Source organism: Colletotrichum aenigma, assembly GCF_013390185.1.
Source record: "Colletotrichum aenigma strain Cg56 chromosome Unknown KSG_Cg56_contig08, whole genome shotgun sequence".
NCBI lineage: Eukaryota > Fungi > Ascomycota > Sordariomycetes > Glomerellales > Glomerellaceae > Colletotrichum > Colletotrichum aenigma.
This window is the reverse complement of record NW_023500914.1, coordinates 758465-779463: the sequence shown is the minus strand read 5'-3', so window position 1 is coordinate 779463 and position 20999 is coordinate 758465. Positions and strand designations below refer to the sequence as shown.

Genomic DNA, 20999 nt, shown 5'->3' with positions numbered 1-20999 from the left:
TTCGGACACAACTTAACCCACGGAAAACCAGGGATTGGGTTGGATGGCTCATGCCACCCGCTTCTTATGAATCATGCCGGCAATTTGTAAATGCCAGGACGTCGCATTCGCATTTGAAGATATCCAATTTGCGAGGGCCCCTCTTAGCGCGGAGGTCTCCTGTAGTACGGTGTTTGCAGCGTGTGTGGTCATTGGGAGCACGCAGCTCGCGTGTGTACACAGATCCGCTACTCATCGGGTTGCTTTTGACATAATAACAACGCACATGTTCCTCCCTCCCTAGCGACTTATTTGAATTATGAAGGTGCCAATGGAAAAGCATCGATTACATGAGTCTCGAGAATTTTTAGTTGGCCTACATGGCATCTTATAGGCCAACACTTTTAAGATAGCTTCCTTATAGCCTCCTCGTTGAAAGCTCCTGCCTCGATTTCCCATGATTCCAAGGCACAACTTCCCGATGGGTCTGGGTACCTCACAACCAACTTAAACGTACTCCGCACAGATAACATCTCCGCCGATATCCATCACGTCGCCTACAGTGACGTTGGGAAGCATCTCATACAGGGACAGAACATGGGTCAAAGTTGTGACATTGGCAGGGTCGCCGCTGTAGTCCGTGAAGTTGGCGCCCGGCGCTTCCCAGTTGTTCTGGAGGTTGAATGAGTCGGACGGGGTGTTCTGGCCACTGACATCTGTGAGTCGGGCGGTCAAATTCATCGACTGCCACTCCCACCAGAGACGATCCAGGTTGTTGTGGTGCAAGAAGAAAATGGGGTCTCCAGGGGATAAGACAGGATCTTGCATCTATGGAGCAAGTTAGCAATGCCCAGACCATGGGTAACGATCTCTAAGAAGCTACTCACAACGCCACCGGTACCTGCATGGCCAGCTGAGTGGGGAGCCTGCCCTAGGCAATCCCAGTAGTCCTCATATACTTCTGCCTCGTTGCACTCATCTACGCTGGATTGACTTGCCAGCTGGAAGATAGATTCGCTGATAGAACGATTCAAGTAATATGTTGCAGCCTTGGGGATGACGGTGTTGAAGGAGTAAGCTCCGACATGGAATTCCGTGTAGGCGAAAGGACCATCCGTCACAACATTGCTCTCGGAAGAATTGCCGTCACCGCCAACGCCGTAAACCAAGTCCCATACAGCAGACTGGGTGACGTTGTCAGCGTCAACTTGCAAGTCCCAGTAAGGCATTCCACCAGTGTAGTCGCAGTAAGTCTGTAAGAGGTACTCATGCAGCTTCACATAGTAGCGATGCCAAGGCAGAAATTGTCCCTTTTCTCGGTTAGATTGATGAGCCTTTTTGTGTCGTTTGGAGATACTAACCACTCCATGAATGTAGTTTGACATGGTCAAATGCAGGTACTGCTGCTCGTCCCAAAGAGTTGTGGCGGCATCGAGTAGCCCAAAAACCGCATCGTGGGTAGTGAGGCACTTCTCAGCATCAATCCAGGCCAACTTTTCTTCGTTCGACAGAGATGTAAAGTTCTTCCGCTGAACAGGAGAATCGCAAGTGGCTGCGGTAACGACTGTACCAAACGCCAAGAAGGCTAGCCGAGATATGACAGGGGTCTTCATCGTGCAGTGAACGAATGTCTTGAAAAGGGAAATACTCAAACAAAACAAGCACAAACACGATAATGACGGTGTAAAGATGAGTGCAACGAACGGTGGAAAGGATTTGGATATGGGAAGAAAGAAATTTCTGCGTGGTTCGCATCAAGAGGTTTTATCGCCATCCAGAGGGCCAAAGATGATATTCCAAAATTGGGATGCTCTGCAACGCCCCCTGGTGCGGAACTTGGTTTCCACATCCCGTTCACGACACGCGTTCAGCCGAGGCTCAACTTCGTCAGCTCAACCCCTTTTTCAAGTACGCTAATTCGTCCTGGATTCATCTCGCAAGATCTGCTTGCACGTTCTAGTTCTAGTCATCATGATCAAGGTGAGTGATTCTATCCCTGCAACAATCGCCAGCATTCAGGTAATCGAAATAGAGCTCATAGGGTAACCGGAGAGAGACAAAAGGGGAGAAGTCGTAGAAGAGGCTGCTGCCAAATTTGCATGCTATAGAATATTCCCGTTCGATTATTTTGATTGATGTTTCCCGTTCTTTCGGCTGTGATAACTAATAGCCAGTTTAACTCGTTAAGAAGCGAGGACTAGACTCTGCTTCAGCCTCATTCAAAGCGCGCTAGAAAGTGTTGCTCCGCTGGACGCGCAGCCTGTCTTCAAGCCATTGAATAATAAGGTAAGAAATTTCCACTTTGACTTTTCCGTTTCTAAATGAAGAGGTGATCGGCAGTTGGGGGCGTTCGTAACCCCCTTGCTCGCGGCACTCCCGCAGATGGTTGGTTGTGTGGGGTTGCCATCTACTTCTTCGCGGCTCTGCCGTGCTCAAGTATGGGGCTCCTAAGCCACCGTCCATGCATGTTTTGACATGGGACAGGGACGGATAATCGCGAATCTTGAAGAGCGCCAATGCCAGGCGTCCTGCCTAGTCTTCTATTTGAGATCAAAATTCCGTTTCAACTTTCTCGTTAACGAAGAAGATCAAAATTGTGGTGCCCAGCTTTCTTCAGAAGCAGTTTCTTCCCGCGGGCATCGAAATCGAGAAAATGTATGGTAATTAGATCTACTGGGAATGTTTTCATAGCTAGCCTTCATTGTTTACCGGGTAAGTATGTGTAAATCTAGGCCCAAATGATAACGCGAAAGCTTTCAACTGCCACCCCCGGCTCACAACCTCTCTCCAGACTGTCAGCCGAGTGAGCCAGTAGATAGGTAGCTTCAAAATTAATGCGTTTCGTAATTTCGCCTCCTATACTACGTATGGAGTGTTTACGAAAACGCCCGAGCCCTGAATTATCGGTTATGGCGGATAATTGAGGGGTTGAAGTGGCATAGGTGATAACGGCAGCGTACCCACGTGGTTCGTTTTCACTTGATTATAAGAGTTTTCTAAGTGTCTTGTAATATCGCATCTATGAAACCGGATGGAATTGTCAGCCTTGGTGCAATAATCTGAGCATTTCCAGCAAGATCGAAGTCGAAATCGAAGTGACACTAGGCATGATTGATGACAAAGGTAGGTACGCATGACTCAACAGGCCTTTCACAATGACCAAGGAAGTTGCTCAACGACAAATTTACAACGCTGAGCAGATTATTTACTGCTTCGGGTGTTTCCAAGCCATCCAGGCAATCCATACCTGGACCGCCGAAAGGCCAATGCTGATGATTCCGACCACGATTGAGATCAGCAAGGCCACTAATGCTACTAGCAAAGCATTCCTTTTGCTGAGTTGTCTCTGCAGCCATTTCTCAAGCCGGTTCCGAGGTGGCTTCTTATCAAAGAGCTCTCTCAGAGCAGTCAATCGTTTGCCCCAATAGATGTAGGAGAATCCTTCTGGGGGTTGCACGTCCAAGTCAAGTGCATCATACTGATAGCATTCAGGGTCAAATTTTCCATGACGTGGAGAGATCAATTTCTTAAGAACCCTCCCAGACTTGATTTCGTGAGCTGCGAAAAGAACTTCTTGTATCGAGTAGAGAGTCTTAACGAGTAACTGTGGTGGAAGTGTACCGCTAAGAGACATTTGAGCGCTAGATTCTACTGCAATACAGAAAGTATCTTACCTCTTCAGGGACTCACCAAAAGTAAGGTCAAAGGGGTCCTGAGAATAACAATGTTTTGCAATATGCGCTTTTAGAAATTGAGCTTGGTGAAACACGAACAGATGATTCTTCCGCTCGTCAAAGAGCAAGTGCTCTGCCAAGTTGTTGGTTCGTCGAAACTCAATTCCTAGTCTCTTGAGTTCCCATGCCTTTAACGGAAACATGTCTGAGGAAAGGTGACTTGCTGCCTGCCCCGTCATAGAGCTCACTTCAGGAAAAGAACGAGTAACGAAGTCGACAAACTTCTCGTCCATATCCCAAGACGCAGGCCGGTAATCTCCTATCTTGAAACTTGACGAATGGTGTTGCTTGGCTACACAATCAACCATGATAACACATCGAACAGCTAGATCAAGGACCTTGGCGATTGAAGGATCCGATGCTGATCGAAGACCATTGACTTGTCTCATTTTCTCGAACGCATCTTTTCTTGTGATTGACGGGTTCTCCTTCAATTTGTCGACAGCACGGAGGACATGTTCATGAGACAGTGTGCCAGTCGCGGAGTTAGGGTCAATATTGATGGCCACGCCGATACCTTTACTGGCAAACTCGTCGTACACTGTAAAGAAGGAGGGGAACTTCTCGGGATTGCCGAAAAGATGACGGGAGATGTTAATCTTATCGAGCGAAGTGAGCCTTTTCATGGTCTAATCGTCTTTAGTCAATATACGTTTAACTCGTGGATACACCCAAGACGAAATGGCGCTGCTGGGAGGTTTATCTTCTCCGAGAATTATGAAAGAAACAATGCAAGGGTTAATCCATTTTTCGTGTGTTGCGGTCTGCTGACTCTCACGCCCCCAGCCAGCCGCACCTCAGCCCGCACTCCATGCATGGTCGCTGCGTATGAGCCCCGGCATCTCGCAGGACACTAACGCAATGATGCCTTAGGCCTGAAAGTCAATGATTTGATTCCGCCGGCTGTATTGAAGTAGCTTACAGGCCCGCTTTGTAACTGATGTGTTATTTCCTGTGTCGTCAAGTGTATCCCATAAACGATGATATCATCTTTAAACAGTTCCAGTTAACCACCCTAGCACTGCGGCACGTTATACATATTCTCAATGTCCCCAGATGATACTCCGTAAGTGACTTTTATTGGCCTCTCCTGGGTATGACAGCTGGACTATCACTAATGCTGAGATTATGGTAGACCTTCCGGATCGAATGACGGAGACCGATCGCCGGAAAATACCAGCGATTCAGAACTTTCATCGACGGCCCAAAGTTTTTTCAACTCGAAAGATGCAAGATTCGTATCGCGGATCGAGGACAGTCTGCATCCGACACCTAAACAATCTTCAAGCACACAATGCCCACGTCGAAAGCCTTGCAGCAATCTACCACCACTACAGACCGCTGTTTCTGCACCAGACAATAGCTTCCCTCTATCTTCCGATGTAGCTACGGCTTCAGAGATAACGGCTGGGACTTTCACCACTCCGGCAATTAGCGGAATCACTCCCTTCACTCCTCGTGGATACCCATTATCAGATCATCGGAATTCGAGGTTCTGGGTTGGGCTCGAAGTAAAGTGCGACGCGTTCACGAAAGAAGACTATGCCAAGAAAGCCAAATACATCCAGGAAAGACTCCAGAGAGCTGTCGACGACAAAGAATTGAGCTCTCGTGCTGATTCGATCACGTACGGATCCTATATGGTTGGATATGCTGCCGACACAGCCCAGCCTGCGATCGTTGTCTGTAGCGCGTCCAAGACTTTAAGAAAGTCCTTAAAGAGAACGTTCGATAACGGATTCTTAAAGCCACTTAATTGCAAAAACTACCCTCTATTTACGAATCCAGTGACTCCCAAAGGGGCTCGAAGAGATAGACCTTTCTTCTGGCTCTGCCACACGGAAGGCCTGAATATCATACGCAACACAGGGGTCATGGTCACGAATTCTACTGCTGGTAAACTTTCCAGTACCTGGTGTGGAGCCTGGGTTGAATGCGGGACACTTAGTGCAACTGTCGGTCTGACATTGGAACTTAACGGCATCACACAGTTACTCACCGTCGAGCATCTTTTCCAGGATATCTTACCGCAAGAAAGCCATGGAAACATGATAGAGGCTGCAGTCGAAGTACAAAATTCCGACAACAACTACACCAATATTGACAGTGATGACGGCGAAGATAGCGATCCTGAAGGTGAGCGTACGACATTCGAAATTGAGGAAGATGACGATGATGATTCCGATATCTGGTCTTGTGACGGTGATAGTGATGGCGGCGAAGACCACAGCGAGGTTTCTAAGACCAAAGAGAGCGAGAACGTCACGGAAATCGTTTCCAGCCTAGAGCAGCGCATCAATACTTCCCAGAATAGACAGTTGGGATATCGATCGGTGGACCAAGGATCACAAGGCAACTGGAGGGGGACTTGCTGCAATGGGAATCTGGTAGCCGCACTACATCTCTCACTCCTCTCCCTCCCTCAAGCCCCTTTCTGGACTGGGCGGTCTTCAGTCTGCATGAACTCTCTCTACTACCAAGACGCCAAAATGAGATAAGTGTGGACGGTGAAAAGGTCATCCTGAAAGAAGCAGCCGACAGTCCACGCATACACACGACGCCGGTCATCATGATATCCGCTGTCCAGGGCCAAAGGTATGGGACTCTGATAGATGGTGTATATTACCTGGGATCAACTCCTGGGAAAGACATGTGCAAGGTGTGGATCGTCGTAATGGATTCACAAAAAGGTTTTCATCGAATCCATCCCCTTCGTCACCATTTAAAAATGCCCTAGTTCTGACACCGGTGCTAGTTATTGAGCCTGGCGAATGCGGATCCATCATAGTTGACCGCAAAACGTTCGATGTCTATGGGCATGTTGTGGGCTCCAACATTGTTGGACATGCTTATCTTGTGCCTTTCAGAGCTACAATCGAGCAGATCAAGAAGGTTTTTCAAGTCCAGCGCGTTGCACTTCCAATAGCTAGCCCAATGGAGCCATGGTGGTCAACTTCATCAGGAATCAAGCTGTTAGACGTCGCGCGGGACCATTTTCTCGGCAACTTGAAGGCACGCAATGCCTACAACACCTCCTCATGTATTACTGAATATGGCTCATGGGGCGGATATGGCGGATATGGGGGATATGGTTTCCTAGCTACGTAAGCTGCCCATTGTTGGATAAGTTCGATATGCTGATGAACCCCAAACAGGCAAACACGAGACGAAGCCCACGCATTCACGGAGGCAGTAGTTCCCGAAGTATACAACTGGCTGTTGAAATACGAGGTATGGTCGGCAACAGTAGGGGGAAATATGAGTTACGCGACTTCATCTTCAACAGAAAGTCGTCGTTTACGGCAAGTCAAGGATACGTTGCAATTGCGACCGGTCGATGAGATGTTTGGTGTCAGGACATCGTCACCTAGACCATCATATCCGTACCCAACTCAATTACAAATAACAGACGACATGGACGATGGAACAGATCCTGGTTGCGCTGCATAGTCTCATCGCGCTGCAGAACCATGAGTCTGGAGATTATCGAATGAAGTTAATGAGAAGCTACTTATATCACTGAACGCAGGAAAGCTTATGATAATGAACGCCATTGCATCTGTTCAGTTTAAGGAGACCGACCACGTGTGGACTTTTATGCAAGGCAATGTGAAGAATGACGCCATTCGGTGTTCGTCGGGAGCCCACGTCAGTGTTCGCAGAAAAAGCAACGTGCTGCGGGGTGGCAGGCCGCATCCACACCTCAATTGTGTGGGATCCCAACAACGCAGCCTGGTCTTCAATGGCACAATCTTCAGGGGGTCCGTTGCACACGTGCCTCCGCAGAGTCGCCAATCATCCAGACATGCGGAAATTTCCCAGATTGCGTTAATTGATCGGTTATCAGCCGAAGCAAACGACTGTGCCTTTGCAAGGCTCTCTGGGCCAATTTCAGCCAAGAGACATGCTCGCCCAGCCACACCCAGTTCGCCTGTCGATAAGCCCAAGGTAAGATGGGTGGGTGGCTGGAAATCGGGGGGCGTCATCCTGCTGCACAATTTGGGAGAGGTGCAGCGAGAGGAGGGGTACCCTCCGAGACATGCCCTCTCGGCACGAATGCCCTCCATCTTGCGGGAAGAGGTCGATTCAACCTTGCCGGCGTGTTCCTCGAGCTTTCACCTTCCTTGCCCCCTAATCCCTCGTTGATGTTCTCCGTACCACGACCGGCCATGCGCTTCTTGCTTCCGCAGTGCTGCACACTGCGATCATGGTCACACGCACGTGTCTCATGACGCTGCCGACCTCCACTCCTCTCCATGCGCGGGACTTTTCCACAGCCCAGCAAGCATAAAGAAACCGACTCATCCTCCTCCCGCGCAATCTCGTAAACAGAGAGATTTGCCACCCCAAGAGCGCCGCCACTCTCTCCGTCGTGGGCTCCTCGTCAGGCTTTTCACCGCCGTCCATTCTCCATCTCCCCTGACAGTCCACCGAGGCCTGAATCCAGTCACCTCGCTGGGGGCGGAGCGGCATCAGCCTCTGTGAGGCGCTTTTGGGGGCCATTGCCCGTGGCGCGGCCCCCAAGGCGCAGGCTTGAGCTGGCCCTCTCGCCTTGCTCTGCCCTCTAGGCTCTGACCAAGCTATTCCCTTTCCTTACACTTCCTCTTTGGTGACTAAAAGCATCCTGCCCAGGACCTCTCCATCACTGCGAAAGGATGACAGGTCATCGGCAAGTGACTTCAGCTAGGGCCCAGAACGTTCGTAGGCGGCCATGCGAACCACGCTCGTTGCTCGATGCGAACCACCGCGTTAGGGGAGTCTCATCTCGTCGCTGGCTCATCATGACTGGGTTTCCCTTGTCCATAAGCTGGACAACGGTCGAACAAGGTCCCCGATGGGCTGGTTTGACTGAGCGATGAGACAGCCGACGGCCTTGACTAGATCCACTTCGACCCGGCCTCCGTGAGGCGGCGCTTAGGTCCATTCGCGCAATGGCGCGTGTCGTCGTCTGTGCTGTGCAGGCATCCATCCACGTACACCCAAGAAAGTAGAGAAAGCTGCGCAGCTGCACCCTCTGCTTAGCGCACAGTTGTCGGCCAGGGCGACTAGGACTAGTCAGTCCTGGGCTCCTTGTTGCCTGAAGCTTCTTGGATTGTGACTCGAGTCCTGGCCTAAGCTTGTTAGCTGTTTTCTCGTCTCTTTATGACTGACCTCTCAGGCTTCGACTCTAACCCCTCCTACCCCGAGCAGCCCGTGTCCGAGTCGAGAAATATATCTTCGAAAAGCATCCGACCTCCTTCGACAACCTCCCACCCCATCCACTTCTCTTCGAGAACGAAACGAAACAACAATATTGAAAACAAACCAACGGTAAAATCAGCACAATGTCTGAGCGTAGAGACAAGAAGACCAGAGACAGCCACCACAAGGCTCCCAGGTCTAAGCCAACCGCCGCCTCTTCGACCTCGTATGCGGCCAGCGGGCCTTCGTGGTCAACGCACTCCAACGCAGGAAGCTTCCCGGACAGGTAAGAAGGCGCCTCGACAAATCCATGGGCTACGAGCTAACCATGCTCAGTGGCACAGATGATTTCAACCAAAAATACGCATCAGAGTCTCGGAAGAAGAGAGACTATGCCATGGGACATACTGGCGTGGCCCCTCCGGATCCTCGGCGACCAAGCCATGACCGGGTGATTCAAGCCGCCTCCAACTTGCCTGGTTACACTTCACAAACTTCTTCCAGGCCGGTGGCCTATGCCCCACAACTTAATATCGACGGCTCCGACGACGAGAGTTACGGCGGCGGTTCAAAGCATGGCCACTACAGCCACAACAACTACAACGGCGGTGGCCAAACATCCTCCTCATACTATGGCAATAGCTCTTCGGCATATCATCCCCATAGCAGTGGTGGCCAGCAGTCTTCGTCGTACTATGCCTCAACGAGCGGTGGCCAAGGATCGTCACTGTACTATAGCCATATGAATGGTGGCCAGGGAGGCTCCTCATCATACTATGGCTCTGGCAGTTATCGATAGTCAACCATACTTTGATTGACGACCAAACACTTCTTTGCTTCGTTGTGTAAGCAGACTCTTCCGAAGGATTCATAGCGGTTCTTGCTAACGTTGACTGAAGGAGCACGTGTGAGAACACTGGTTCAACAACACCTCGTGTGTAATACGCACCTCATGTACAACTTCTTTCATCACATCCTTCCTGCTGCACTACACAGCGACGGTGATTCATTCCTCATAGAACAGTCCCCCAGGGGTGAAATACTTCTTCGAAAACATCTACAAAAAAAATAGATTTCCTCGAAAATCATAACGTAGGATGGTTTATGTATAGAAGAACAGAAAGACAAAGGGAAGGCGTCCTTGAAATTGGTTTTCGAAGGGTGGTCCGGGGCGCCTGTTTTATATCTGGATCAGACTGTTTTCTTTTGCCGTTGGCTTATCCGTAATGCAATAGACTGTGGTTCTCCTGTATGAGCAAGCCACGACCCTTGTGACATCTGAGGCATACCGGGTAACATATATGATCGCCTTACACGAGGCGTTGGCCGGAGGCAACAATGAACCACACGTTGTTGAGTCAACCCGTGAGGCTTCGCGTCGTTCATAATTCGTTGATTGACCAGTATTGTTTTCTCGGAAGTCGGGGTAGCCTGCCTGGATGACTGGCGTATGCCATGCAGCCTGGAGATACGCGTCGTCCTATCGTCTGGTCGAGGCACCTTACACAAAGTCTCTCGTGGGACTGCCATAGACGCCCCTTTCATAGCAAAGCCTCAACTTAAGACTTTGCTTTCGAATTCGCCTCTTTACACAACATCGGCCCTTATCGCCAGATGCAAGCATGCCGGCGTGCTTCCCGGCGTCAAGACTGGCCGAAGTTGCATTTTCGCCGTGGTCGAGGCCGAATGGAAGCCATTCTTCCGAAATCCGAGAGGCGGTGCTGTGGCGGCTTTGATGATCATCGCAATCTAGGCCTCGGAGGGTGCTGGAGATCGCTGGCAGTGCACTGCAATCAGGCGTCTGCTCTGCAGGACCCTGATTTTTGGTGACTGTCATCGGCCGTGTGATTGGCCTGCCCGCTGCTGTTGAGTGGATGGCCAGCCTGTTGGGATGTCTCGGCACTGCGCGAAGGTGGTATGCATGCGACCGGAGACCTCCGAGATGAAGACATCACCAGATAAAATTTCCAGGATGCAGCCAAAAGAAAATAAGAGGGTTAAACAAAACAGGGGAGAAGGAAGAGAAAAAGGGGATGTCGTTGAAATTGGGGGTCCGAGAGCGAAAAAGGCATCGGGATGGCCCGCCCGGGACGTGAACTCTGTTTGCGGGTGGACATCGAACAAGGTCGCAAACGTGCGGCTAAACCGAATAACCTGGAGCTGCAGGCACCCTTTTGGAGAACGCCACTTAATCTTCTTCAATCGAGAAGACTGATATCCCATGGGACTTCCTGAAGAATGGGGACGGGGTTCTTATGAATACCATCAAGCTGACGAATCGCCCAAGTCATACCACCGCGTTATCCTTGGGGGGCGCAGCTCAGTAAGGACACGCCAACAACTTGACGATGGATCCGAGGCATGATCCTCACCACTGCGCCTGCTCCTGTGCAAATAGGCAACCGGTTAAACTCCAATTAGGTCTATGACTGACGATTTTGATTCACATCCATCTTCGTTGATACCACTGAGCGTAGTGAAGGAGTAAACCAGGTTAGCGAGGCCGCTGGTCATTCCGGCGAGTGACTCAATATGGCAGGCAGCACAAGCACGGTCCTTCCTTAACATCCCAGCCATCGCGGTTCTCAAATAGAAATCGTATTTCAGCCAGGAACAATTCTGATTCATCACGAAGAAAACTTCTGCATTGAGTTGAGAATCTTCCGGCAGATTCAGCCGCATGACATAATTTGTCATACTCGCTGCCGGCACCTCCGACGCCCTAGACATTACCATCTCACGCCGAGTCAGCGTCCGACTTACACCAATCACCCACTCGGGGTTTAGCAACTGCACGAAGACACCGAAGTGCCGGAGACGGACTCGAGTTATTTTACGACCCAGCACATCCGAATGGCCTCGTCAAAGCCCATCGAGATCGATGGCAGGACAGGTGAAGGCGGCGGCCAGCTTGTCCGAGTCGCCGTAGCTCTCGCCGCTGTAACCTCACAACCTGTCAAGATCACCAACGTCCGGGGCAACAGACCTTCCCGTTCAGGCGGCAGAGGCGGTGGTAAGTGCTTTCCAACTTCCCCATTCACTCCTTCATTGAGTGAAAGCACTGCCCCGAAAAGGCAACCCAAAGTCCCTCGGCTTACGTCCCCCTTCAGGTCTGAAAGCGCAGCACGTCACCGCGATAAGATGGCTGGCTGAAGCCACCGAGGCCGACGTGGAGGGCCTGGAGGTCGGGAGTAGCACCCTCGTCTTCACCCCACGGATCCCGCCAGCCGGTGCCCTGGATGGGAAGAGCAGATGGATCAAGATCGCCGCTGACACGGGCGCTGCCAGCACCTTGCTGATCCTCCAGGCAATCCTTCCCTTCCTCCTCTACGCCGCGGACCGCGAGGATGAGCCAACACCCGTGGAGCTTGAAATAACAGGTGGTACAAACGTGGGCATGTCATTAAGCTACGAATACCTCGACCAAGTCCTCCTCCCCAGGCTCCAAGACGTCTTCGGCATCGCCATCGAAAGGAATCTCAAGAAACGCGGCTGGAGTCTTGGACCACAGAGTAGAGGCTCAATATGCCTAACAATCCATCCCATCAAGCGGGGCCAGAGACTACAACCACTCATCCCACCACCAGAGCATGACTTTGAAGTCCGCCATGTAGACGTCTCCATGGTCGTCCCCTCGCACATGCACTCAGACCTCCAAAACGCCCTGACAAAAGACATCACAGCCCAGGTCCCCACGGCAGAGGTAGCCTTCAAGATCGTAGAGGACTCGGGCCATGATGCGCGCATCTACGTGCTGCTTGTCGCCCGCTCCGCCACGGGGCTCCGCTGGGGCCGCGACATACTCATGTCCACGCCGAAGAAGGGGAAGCAAAAAGAAAGCGTCGCGTCGCTGGTCTCGCGGACAGTAGTCAGAGACCTGGCCAAGGAGCTGTCAGTCAAGGGTTCAGTCTGCGACGAGTTCCTCCAAGACCAGCTCGTCATCTTCCAGGCGCTCGCCGAGGGCCGCACGTCGTTCTCGCGAAGCCCCGTGGCGGAGGGCGGCGGCGCGGAGACGTTACAGCAGAACGTGGCGGAGTTGGATCTTGGGGACAGACTGAGGCGGGATAGGACCGAGAAACCCTTCGGACAGGGAAGCATGCATTCGCAGACGGCGAGGTGGGTTGCTTCTGAGTTCCTGCCAGGGTTGAAGTGGTACAACAAAGGCGAGATATGCGAAGGTGTTGGAACGAGCTTCAGTTAAAGAACTGGCTAATCAGAAAACGCCGTTACCTATACCCACAAAGATTACAATAAATTCGAATTGTCCTTCCCCAACTCCTGGCCTTTTGAACCGTGACATACGCGCATTCGTCTTCCGCACTGAAACCCCGCCAAGGGGCTCTCAGCCACGCCCTTACGCGGCATCCTCGACCGGTCGAATCGACCACTGTCCTTCCCGAATCTCAGCGGGTCCGCACTTCCACGAGCACCCTCTTCTCAAAAACGGCACCGCACCATCGTTCTCCTCGAGCAGATCGGTCCAAGGTCGCGACCGAAGGAAGTGGTTGCCTTCCCTCTGTCTGCTCTCGACCAAGCAGACCTGCCACCACTCCAGCCACTGGACGGTCGGCGCCACGAACGGCTTCTTGCAAGCGCAACACGTCTGGCCGCCGACCTCTTTCTGATCGGCGGCACGCCCCAGCAGGCCCTGAAGCTTAGGCATCTCGGGAATGTAGTCGGGCAACTCCTCGAGGTTCGACGTCTTGTAGGCGCTGCGGAGAGCCAGCTCCATCAAACTGGGCACACGGCTTCCCTGCGCGCTCATGACGCTTCTGCCAGCTGATTTGGAATGATACGGGGCCGACGAGGGAGGTGTGACGAGGGAGGCGCCATCACCCTCCGGCCTGTCAATCGGCACCATCACCGCCTCGGGGTCGAGGCGGAAGTCCGAGTGCGAGAATCCCGAGGTGTCCAGGTAGTGGACGGGAGACCGCGCGAAGAATCTGCCAGCAGTGCCGCTGAATCCTTCTCGCCAGGCTTCCAGCAGACTCTTGCCCTCAGGATCTTCAGCAGTAAGGTTGTCCATGTCACTAAGACGGGGAAGATCAGCGTTCTGAAAGAAGTGGTTGCCTTGGAGGAGCAGCTCCACGAGAGACGACGGCGCAGCCATCAGGTCGAGCAGCTCAGCAGGCAAGTATCTGAGCAGGTTCTGGGCCAGGTTGAGAGTCTTGAGCTTGCGCATCTTGCCAATCGCCGGAGGAAGCTCTCTCAGCCTACATCCGCGAAGAGACAATACCGTCAGGTGCTCCAGGTCAAAGATGGCACCAGGGAGTCTTTGCAGGGGATTGCGATAGAGATAAAGTTCCAAAGAAGGATCCTTGTGTTCAAAAGGTACTCCTTCGGCGACAACGGGGATACAAGAGAACTCAGACAATATCCGGACAGTCGCGTCAGAAAGCGATTTGAGACCCATCATTCTGCCGGAGGGGTTAGTACGCATCGCCTGCCATTCGGTCGCTAACAGTGACTCACGAGAGATCAATCTTTTCCTCCCCTGCGTCCACGAATCTCTGAATCTTCTCCCGCGCCTCCACCTCTTCCTGAGGAACCACATTGCGACGAACCGGTGCGGGGGCGGCATTCAGCTGAGGCAACCGCGCCTGCGTCGGCAGCTCGGGCATCATCGTGTCGTCCCCGTCGGTGCTGTCGCTGCCCATCCAAACACCAGAATCCATGTCGCGCTTGAACGCCCTCTTGTCCCTCAGCGCCGGCCGCGGCTCCCCCGTGGCTGAGTCGGATGATGCGGCAGGCTGCTGTTGGTACCATGATCCAATATACCGCTTCTTGCGTCTCCCCTCGATGTAGTTGTCCAGGCCCGGGTCATCGTCGCTGGAGAAGACGGCGGGATCGCTCGAGTTGGACCATGACGGCGGCGCGGCCGAATGGCTCTTGAGGTCGTACCTGCGCTTCTTTGGGTTATTGGGTTTGCTGCTGAAACGCTCCGTTTGCGCGTTCCAGCTAAGGGAGGGTGGGAGACTCGGGAGACTAGGTTCGTCGGACATCTCGAAGAATGGCAAAGGGAAAGATTAGGAGGAAGTGGACAGAAACGAAATTGTGCGCAAGGAGAGGTCTAAGTGAAGCTTACCCCCAGCGCAGCGCCCGCCCGCCACCGGCAGGAGTGGAACACGGCCAGGCGCGTCGTGACGCAAGTGGGGGCTCAACGCGTTCGGCGGCCGGGATTAGGTTCCACAGGGGACTGCGATCACACGATCTCCGACCTAAGCTCCGAGCAGCTCCAAACTTGCCGAGGGGGCGCCTGTCGCAATTTGGTTATTGAGGTTGAACTGCTCAGTGTTCAATTGATGTGCTCTTTGAAGCCTTAACGCTTGTTTACATCTGCGGCAGCCTGATGAACACGCTACCGCGCGTCCTAACTCGACCGGAGCTCTCCGGATACGGTTAGCGGGGTACTCTGTATCGAATCGAAGAACATGGACAGTGAACAACCCTGAACCCCCACATGCAGCTTCAAGGGTCCATCCGCTACAACACGCGGGGCACCAAATGCACGACACGATGCCAGCAACCAGCTCTGTCCCTGGCCTTTTTCAAAGTTGAGCAACGCTGTCCAACTTGATTTGCAGTATGGCTGCCTAGATAACAGACTTGGTGTTCTGGTATGTGCAGACTTTGGAGGTCGTGCGACCAACCTCTGGCTCTTGTAGATCTTTGCAATCGATCTAAGCGGGGTCCGTATCGCAGAACAACCCATAAGGCTCAAGCAGATGAGCTCTTCGGGAGACACGTCGGCGATATATATATCCCCTGTGTAACTATCATTCAGCGCTTTCGGCTGTCCGGCATGCGCTAGATGTGGCACGTACATGATGCTGTTTCAAGGCATCGACGTGCAGCAGTCCCGAGTTGGGCCGCGCCTAGGTCACCGTCATGCCAGGTTTCCCTCAGTCCCAATCTTCATCGTCAGAGTCGCCTTTTGACTTTGATACGGTGCCTTGTCGAATACCCTTGTTGCCCATCGCCCTCTCCTCCTCCTCGTCTTCAGCCTGTCTGCGTCGTTTGACAACGCGCATATCTGAGTCCTTGACTGCGCCAACCTCGACCAAGAGGTTGTCGATCTGGAGCATGTTTATCTTGACACCTCCGTGCTGCACGAGCGTGACGATCTGCTTCACAATATCACCGTCCTTGTATACCAGAATCGTCGGGCAGTTGCGCTCGGGGTAGTTCTCAATGGCCTTGTCCGCGCGCATCTCGCAGAACTTGATGTCGCCGTATTCCCTAGCCGCTTGCCTCCACAGCTCGGTCAGCACTCTGGACTCGACGTTCGTGCCGAGCGAAGAGGTCAGGTTGACAAAGACGGGTCCGTTCTTAGACGCATCTGTGACTTCGCGCTGGTACTCGGGCTTCGAGATCGGGTACACGGTGCCGTGGAGAGCTTTTTTCGTGAGCGTATTCAGCTCTTGCATCCTCTTCTGACGGTATTGCTCCAAGAACGCCTCGTCCTCGTCGTCCTCAAGCTCGTCGAGCTCATCCAGGTCCTTGCCCTCCAACCTGTTCTCGTGCGCCAATCGTCGACCCTCGAGGATCGCTTCCTCGATCATGGGTGTCGGGCTTGGGGGCTTCTCGGGGATGACTCCATGTTTTCGGAGGATATCGTTCCTGGCGCAAATGTGTCAGGCTTTCGTCGCGGGGCTCTCAAGGAAGAATGGCAACGTACCACTCGGTGTCTGCGTTGGGATCATCGATGGGTACAGCGATTCTTTGGTCTCCGGGGGCAGCCATTGTGACGTGTGTGCAGACGCAGGAGAGGTTGAAGGGATGAGATGGGAAGAAGTGAGGCAATGGTGGGTTGGAAGAGGTAGAAGAGCGACAGAGCGCAAAGTGAAGTTTCGACCGACTGTATCAATGATAAGTGACTTAGGCACCTGCGTAAATTGTTCGGAGCCTGAAGTACCCAACCTTGACGCAATGACACACTCGGGTAGGAATTGCATCGAAGCCAGTAACCCCGCTACCTCACCTTACCCCAAGCTCCAGCTTAGGTAAGGCAGCATGGGCCAAGATTTCGGAGGTCGTCGCTGCCTTCGGAGGATCCGTCACGTGCCGGGGCTGCCTAACCCTCCTCGCTAGTCCAAAAGCGGCGGAGGTCCATGCGTCTCGCCGCCCAGCGAGTCGGTTGGCACACGAACCGAACTTTTTCAGATCTCCCCATCATCGCTCAACCCTCAAGTCTCTGCGAGTGCCAACTGCCTCTCAACACCACCAGTTCCGTCCAAGACCGACCGCACTCGCACCGATAACCGATCAATCCATAACCGATCAGATCAGTCAAGATGGTAAGAGCCCACCGCCGCTTTATTTTACGTGCAGCCCCGTGTGTGTGCATTTGAACAATTTCGCCCCCCGACCGACGGCAAATCGAAAAATCACGACTTGGGCCCGACCCGCGACGAGAAAAAAAACTTTGGAAAGAGGGGGAAAAGATGGTACGGCGGGGAACTCGGATGGACACGACGGACACGCACGCCGATGCAAACACACACGACGACTGCGCACGCGCGATCATTTGATGATGGAACCATCATGCTGATGGCTTCTCTCCCAGGTTCTCGCCGTTGATCTCCTCAACCCCTCCCCGGCCGCTGAGGCCCGCAAGCACAAGCTCAAGGTACGCCCGCCACTCCGCACCACCGCCAACATCACCACCCCTCTTCCATCATCACGACCATGATGTGCTCACACGTTGGACCCAGACCCTTGTGCCTGCTCCCCGCTCCTTCTTCATGGACGTCAAGTGCCCCGGTTGCTTCACCATCACCACCGTCTTCTCCCACGCCCAGACCGTCGTCATCTGCCAGGGATGCACCACCGTCCTGTGCCAGCCTACCGGTGGTAAGGCGAGACTCACTGAGGGCTGCTCCTTCCGCAGAAAGTAAACTGTCCGCGAGGACGCTTTTCTTTCGACAACAAAAAAAGGGCCCTTGGGTGTTTTCAATCTAACGACTTGGACGGTTCATCAACTGGTGGGACATCTCGGATCTGCAAAAGCAAGCGACCTGGGCATGGGCGTATAGACAACCCTGGCACAGGCTTTTAGAGTCTGCTGTCTCCGAACAGAACATAATCAGACACCTTTGCGGATAGAAGATGGAACATCCAAAAATTCCTTTTGACCAAATCAAAAATCACAGGGGCGTTTGGGGTCTCCGGATATCCTTGCATCACACACGCAAAACGAATCGAATGCATTTCTCTTACCAAAAGCACACAAGAACCGCTCTTCGTCGTCGTCTTCCTCTTTCCTAACGTCGTTCTGCGTTTACGCCTGGAGTTTACGTCGTCGTCTTCTCTCTGCATGGGGTGGACAGCTGGAAATGGCTTTTCACATGAGCGTTTGGGGTGGTCTTGCGATGACCTGACCTGGACGTGAGGACGTGGAACCGCTGATTGAGGATCGCTTCATACCCGAGTGCAGTGAGTTCGGAGGAATCAGCACTGCTTGCGAAATTCAATGGTTTCCACAAACGCCGGACCCCCAAAATGTGATTGTGGTGACCGGTGAAATGCAGTGTGTGGTGTCTTGTGAGGGTGAAATGCTCGTGTGTCCGACGTGTTTGCTACATGCGTGCTGCTTGTCTGTTCAAGTGTGTGTACCTTGATAGATCTGCGACGCTCCACAACCCACCCGCCCACTTGGTTTCTCATCTTGATGCATGGTGTCGTGATGAAGACGTGCTCATGTGATGTGGCTCGAGTGTCTATCCTTAAGATTTGTTTCATGCCGTCGGCCCTTCCGTACAATCGGCGTCTTCGGATTCTAGAACTCTGCGTCTTAACTCACCTCAATATCTAACCCGACTGATGAGCATTCTCACTGTCATACACATGGCAGAGAAGTATGCTTGGTATGGCTAACACGTTGAGATGGGGCACCGTTAATCTGCTCTGATTTGTTCTCACAGATCTGGACTGGTGCATGTCTTACTGATTGATAGCATTGGCCACTTCAGCCCCAAGATAACGTCCGCCATCTTGCTGCAGGTTACACCGCCGGAACATGGGTGTTGGGGGAGCTTCTCCTCACTGATGCACACTGCCCTCGCTCGCTTGGTGTAAGTTGGCCTCGGTTGTGCCACTCCTGCAAATCAGCACCGTTTTCACACAGGATCACCCATTGGATGCGTCACCTCGCCGCTGAGTTTAGGGGGGTTCTCAAAAAGCAATTCCTGCTCAGTGCACAGTGAGCTGGCAACGGAGACTTGAGAGCATGAAGCACCCGCAACGCTGGCATCCCAAAAAACGATTGCGTTTCGCAAACTGCATTTCAACGGAAGGAAAAAGATGTTTGGACCCCGAAAATAGACGTGCCGGAGTCCATGGAACGGGTGCATCCACTTCCCTGCCTTCCCGGCCGGGCCCAAGCCAGTTTTTTGCCGCTCACCAACGCCGTCGTCAGCGTCCCCGACGATTGGGTAGCGAGGGAATGGGCGGCGGCGCCAATCACCAGGAGGCCAATGTCAGTTTCAGTGCACATGGTCTCCATAAAACCTGCTAAAGTGGCCCACCTCACGCGCATTCTTCGCGAAAAAACACGCCCAGACGCGATCAGCTGGGTCTTGCGGATCGTCAGCGGGCTCCTGCTTCACCTTGGAAACGCCGCCAGTGACCTGGCACCGCAGAGCCCAGCCCCCGCCGCCGTCACTTCACCTCACTCCACGTCCCCTTCCAATTCAACTTAATCTCCTCCCAACCACTTCTCCCCTCTCCCTCCTTTCAACATCTCCCCTCTTTCTCGCTTCTGCACGTCATACTTCAATCGCTTTCCGATTGTTTCTACGGTTACCGTCGTTTTTTAAATTGTCCGACAAAGAGACACTCTCCACTCTACCAACCACCAAGAACCCGCATCCCACGATCTTAGCTTCCTCGACCCTCCGAGCTAAAACGCTAGGGCCTCGACCTGACGAACGACAACCTCTCGTCATCATCAGCCAAAGCCTCAAGCAAACCGTAACCGTGGCCTGGTCTTTCGACCTCCCCATCCGCTGCACCATGTCGGCCCCAAGAACGAAGCGTCCCTTCGCCGGCGCCTCAGTCGACCCCTCCCAGCGCCAAATCACCTCCTTCTTCACCACCCGCCCCGGCCCAGCGCCCGCCGGCCCTTCACCAGCCGCTCCCGAGAACAGCCTCCCCTCGGACGTCCAGTCCAACCTCATCTCCGTCGGCATGCGCATCCGCAAGTCCGTCCCGGAAGGCTACAAGACGGGCACCTACAGCAGCTTCAAGCTGTGGAGCGACAGCTCCTCTGTGTCTGGCCCCGCCGTCGTCCGGACAACCCCGACAGGCACCACCTCCCGCAAGCAGCGCAGCGCCGCCTCCTCTCAGCGGGAGCTCATGCCCTTCTGCGGCATCAACAAGGTCGGTGGCCTCTCCGCGCAGCCCGTGACCGCCGACGAGGACGAGTTCTCCGACAACGACGTCCCGGGCCTCGACGACATGCCCGGCCCGAGCAGCTCCCAGGAGAGCGTCGAGAGCGTCGAGAGCACCGCCAGCGACGGCCGCAGTCGCAAGCGCTTCTTTGACGACGAGGAGGAGAGCGATGCGCCCGTCAAGATGTGGGCGAACCACGATGCGTGGTTGGAGGGGGCCATCAGCCCACGCAGCCTTGCGCCGTCTGGCTGGGCGAATGCGAGAACTCTTGCAGTCCCACGCAAGAGCCGCCGCGGCAAGAATGCGGGACAGGAGAACCTGGTCGTCGCGGACGACTTTGAGGATGCGGATTTTCTGGTTACCCCTGACACAGATATGAGCGATGCATAGAGGAGCGGAGGTTTTTGGTTTTACTGTACGATGTTTCCATGGGCGCAGGCGTGTGGAGTTCACTTTCTTTTTGGACGATTCAGGGGATGGATGCATTTGTACTCGGCAAGAGCTGCTTTGAGGACGTCTGCATGGATTTATCTCTTTGCGGGAACAGGATGAGTCTGCGGAAGGTTTTGAGGTGGACTGTATTATGTACGCCCAGAATGGGTTCTTGTGCCACCACTGTTTGTATCGATATCATAGGCTAGCATGCTACGTTTGGGGGCTCATCGAGCCACAAATTGTACACACTTTCCACCAGCGATTTACCTCCTCTCTCGT

The 20999-nt window shown here is 53.3% G+C and overlaps 6 protein-coding genes across 6 annotated transcripts; 3 read left to right on the top strand and 3 right to left on the bottom strand.

The window, feature by feature from the left end:
• Positions 1-486: 486 nt before the first annotated feature.
• On the bottom strand, positions 487-1592 carry ustQ-3 (Tyrosinase ustQ; the record flags this gene model as incomplete). The annotated part of the gene is made up of 3 exons (XM_037327020.1): positions 487-807; positions 867-1289; positions 1341-1592. 3 exons carry the CDS (start codon positions 1590-1592, stop codon positions 487-489), a joined length of 996 nt encoding a protein of 331 aa, XP_037174029.1.
• Positions 1593-11747: 10155 nt separating this feature from the next.
• Positions 11748-13095, top strand: rtcA (RNA 3'-terminal phosphate cyclase; the record flags this gene model as incomplete). Its single annotated transcript, XM_037327019.1, has 2 exons — positions 11748-11907; positions 12005-13095. The coding sequence occupies 2 exons, from the start codon at positions 11748-11750 to the stop codon at positions 13093-13095; spliced, it is 1251 nt and encodes a 416-aa protein (XP_037174303.1).
• Positions 13096-13248: 153 nt separating this feature from the next.
• On the bottom strand, positions 13249-14896 carry CNOT6 (CCR4-NOT transcription complex subunit 6; the record flags this gene model as incomplete). Its single annotated transcript, XM_037327018.1, has 2 exons — positions 13249-14311; positions 14367-14896. The coding sequence occupies 2 exons, from the start codon at positions 14894-14896 to the stop codon at positions 13249-13251; spliced, it is 1593 nt and encodes a 530-aa protein (XP_037174304.1).
• Positions 14897-15796: 900 nt separating this feature from the next.
• Positions 15797-16637, bottom strand: PLP2 (Phosducin-like protein 2; the record flags this gene model as incomplete). The annotated part of the gene is made up of 2 exons (XM_037327017.1): positions 15797-16514; positions 16573-16637. The coding sequence occupies 2 exons, from the start codon at positions 16635-16637 to the stop codon at positions 15797-15799; spliced, it is 783 nt and encodes a 260-aa protein (XP_037174305.1).
• Positions 16638-17188: 551 nt separating this feature from the next.
• crp-6 (40S ribosomal protein S27) lies at positions 17189-17791 on the top strand (the record flags this gene model as incomplete). Its single annotated transcript, XM_037327016.1, has 3 exons — positions 17189-17191; positions 17461-17523; positions 17609-17791. 3 exons carry the CDS (start codon positions 17189-17191, stop codon positions 17789-17791), a joined length of 249 nt encoding a protein of 82 aa, XP_037174306.1.
• A 2116-nt stretch (positions 17792-19907) lies between these two features.
• Positions 19908-20675, top strand: CGCA056_v011769 (uncharacterized protein; the record flags this gene model as incomplete). The annotated part of the gene is made up of 1 exon (XM_037327015.1): positions 19908-20675. The coding sequence occupies one exon, from the start codon at positions 19908-19910 to the stop codon at positions 20673-20675; it is 768 nt and encodes a 255-aa protein (XP_037173735.1).
• Between the last annotated feature and the right edge of the window lie 324 nt (positions 20676-20999).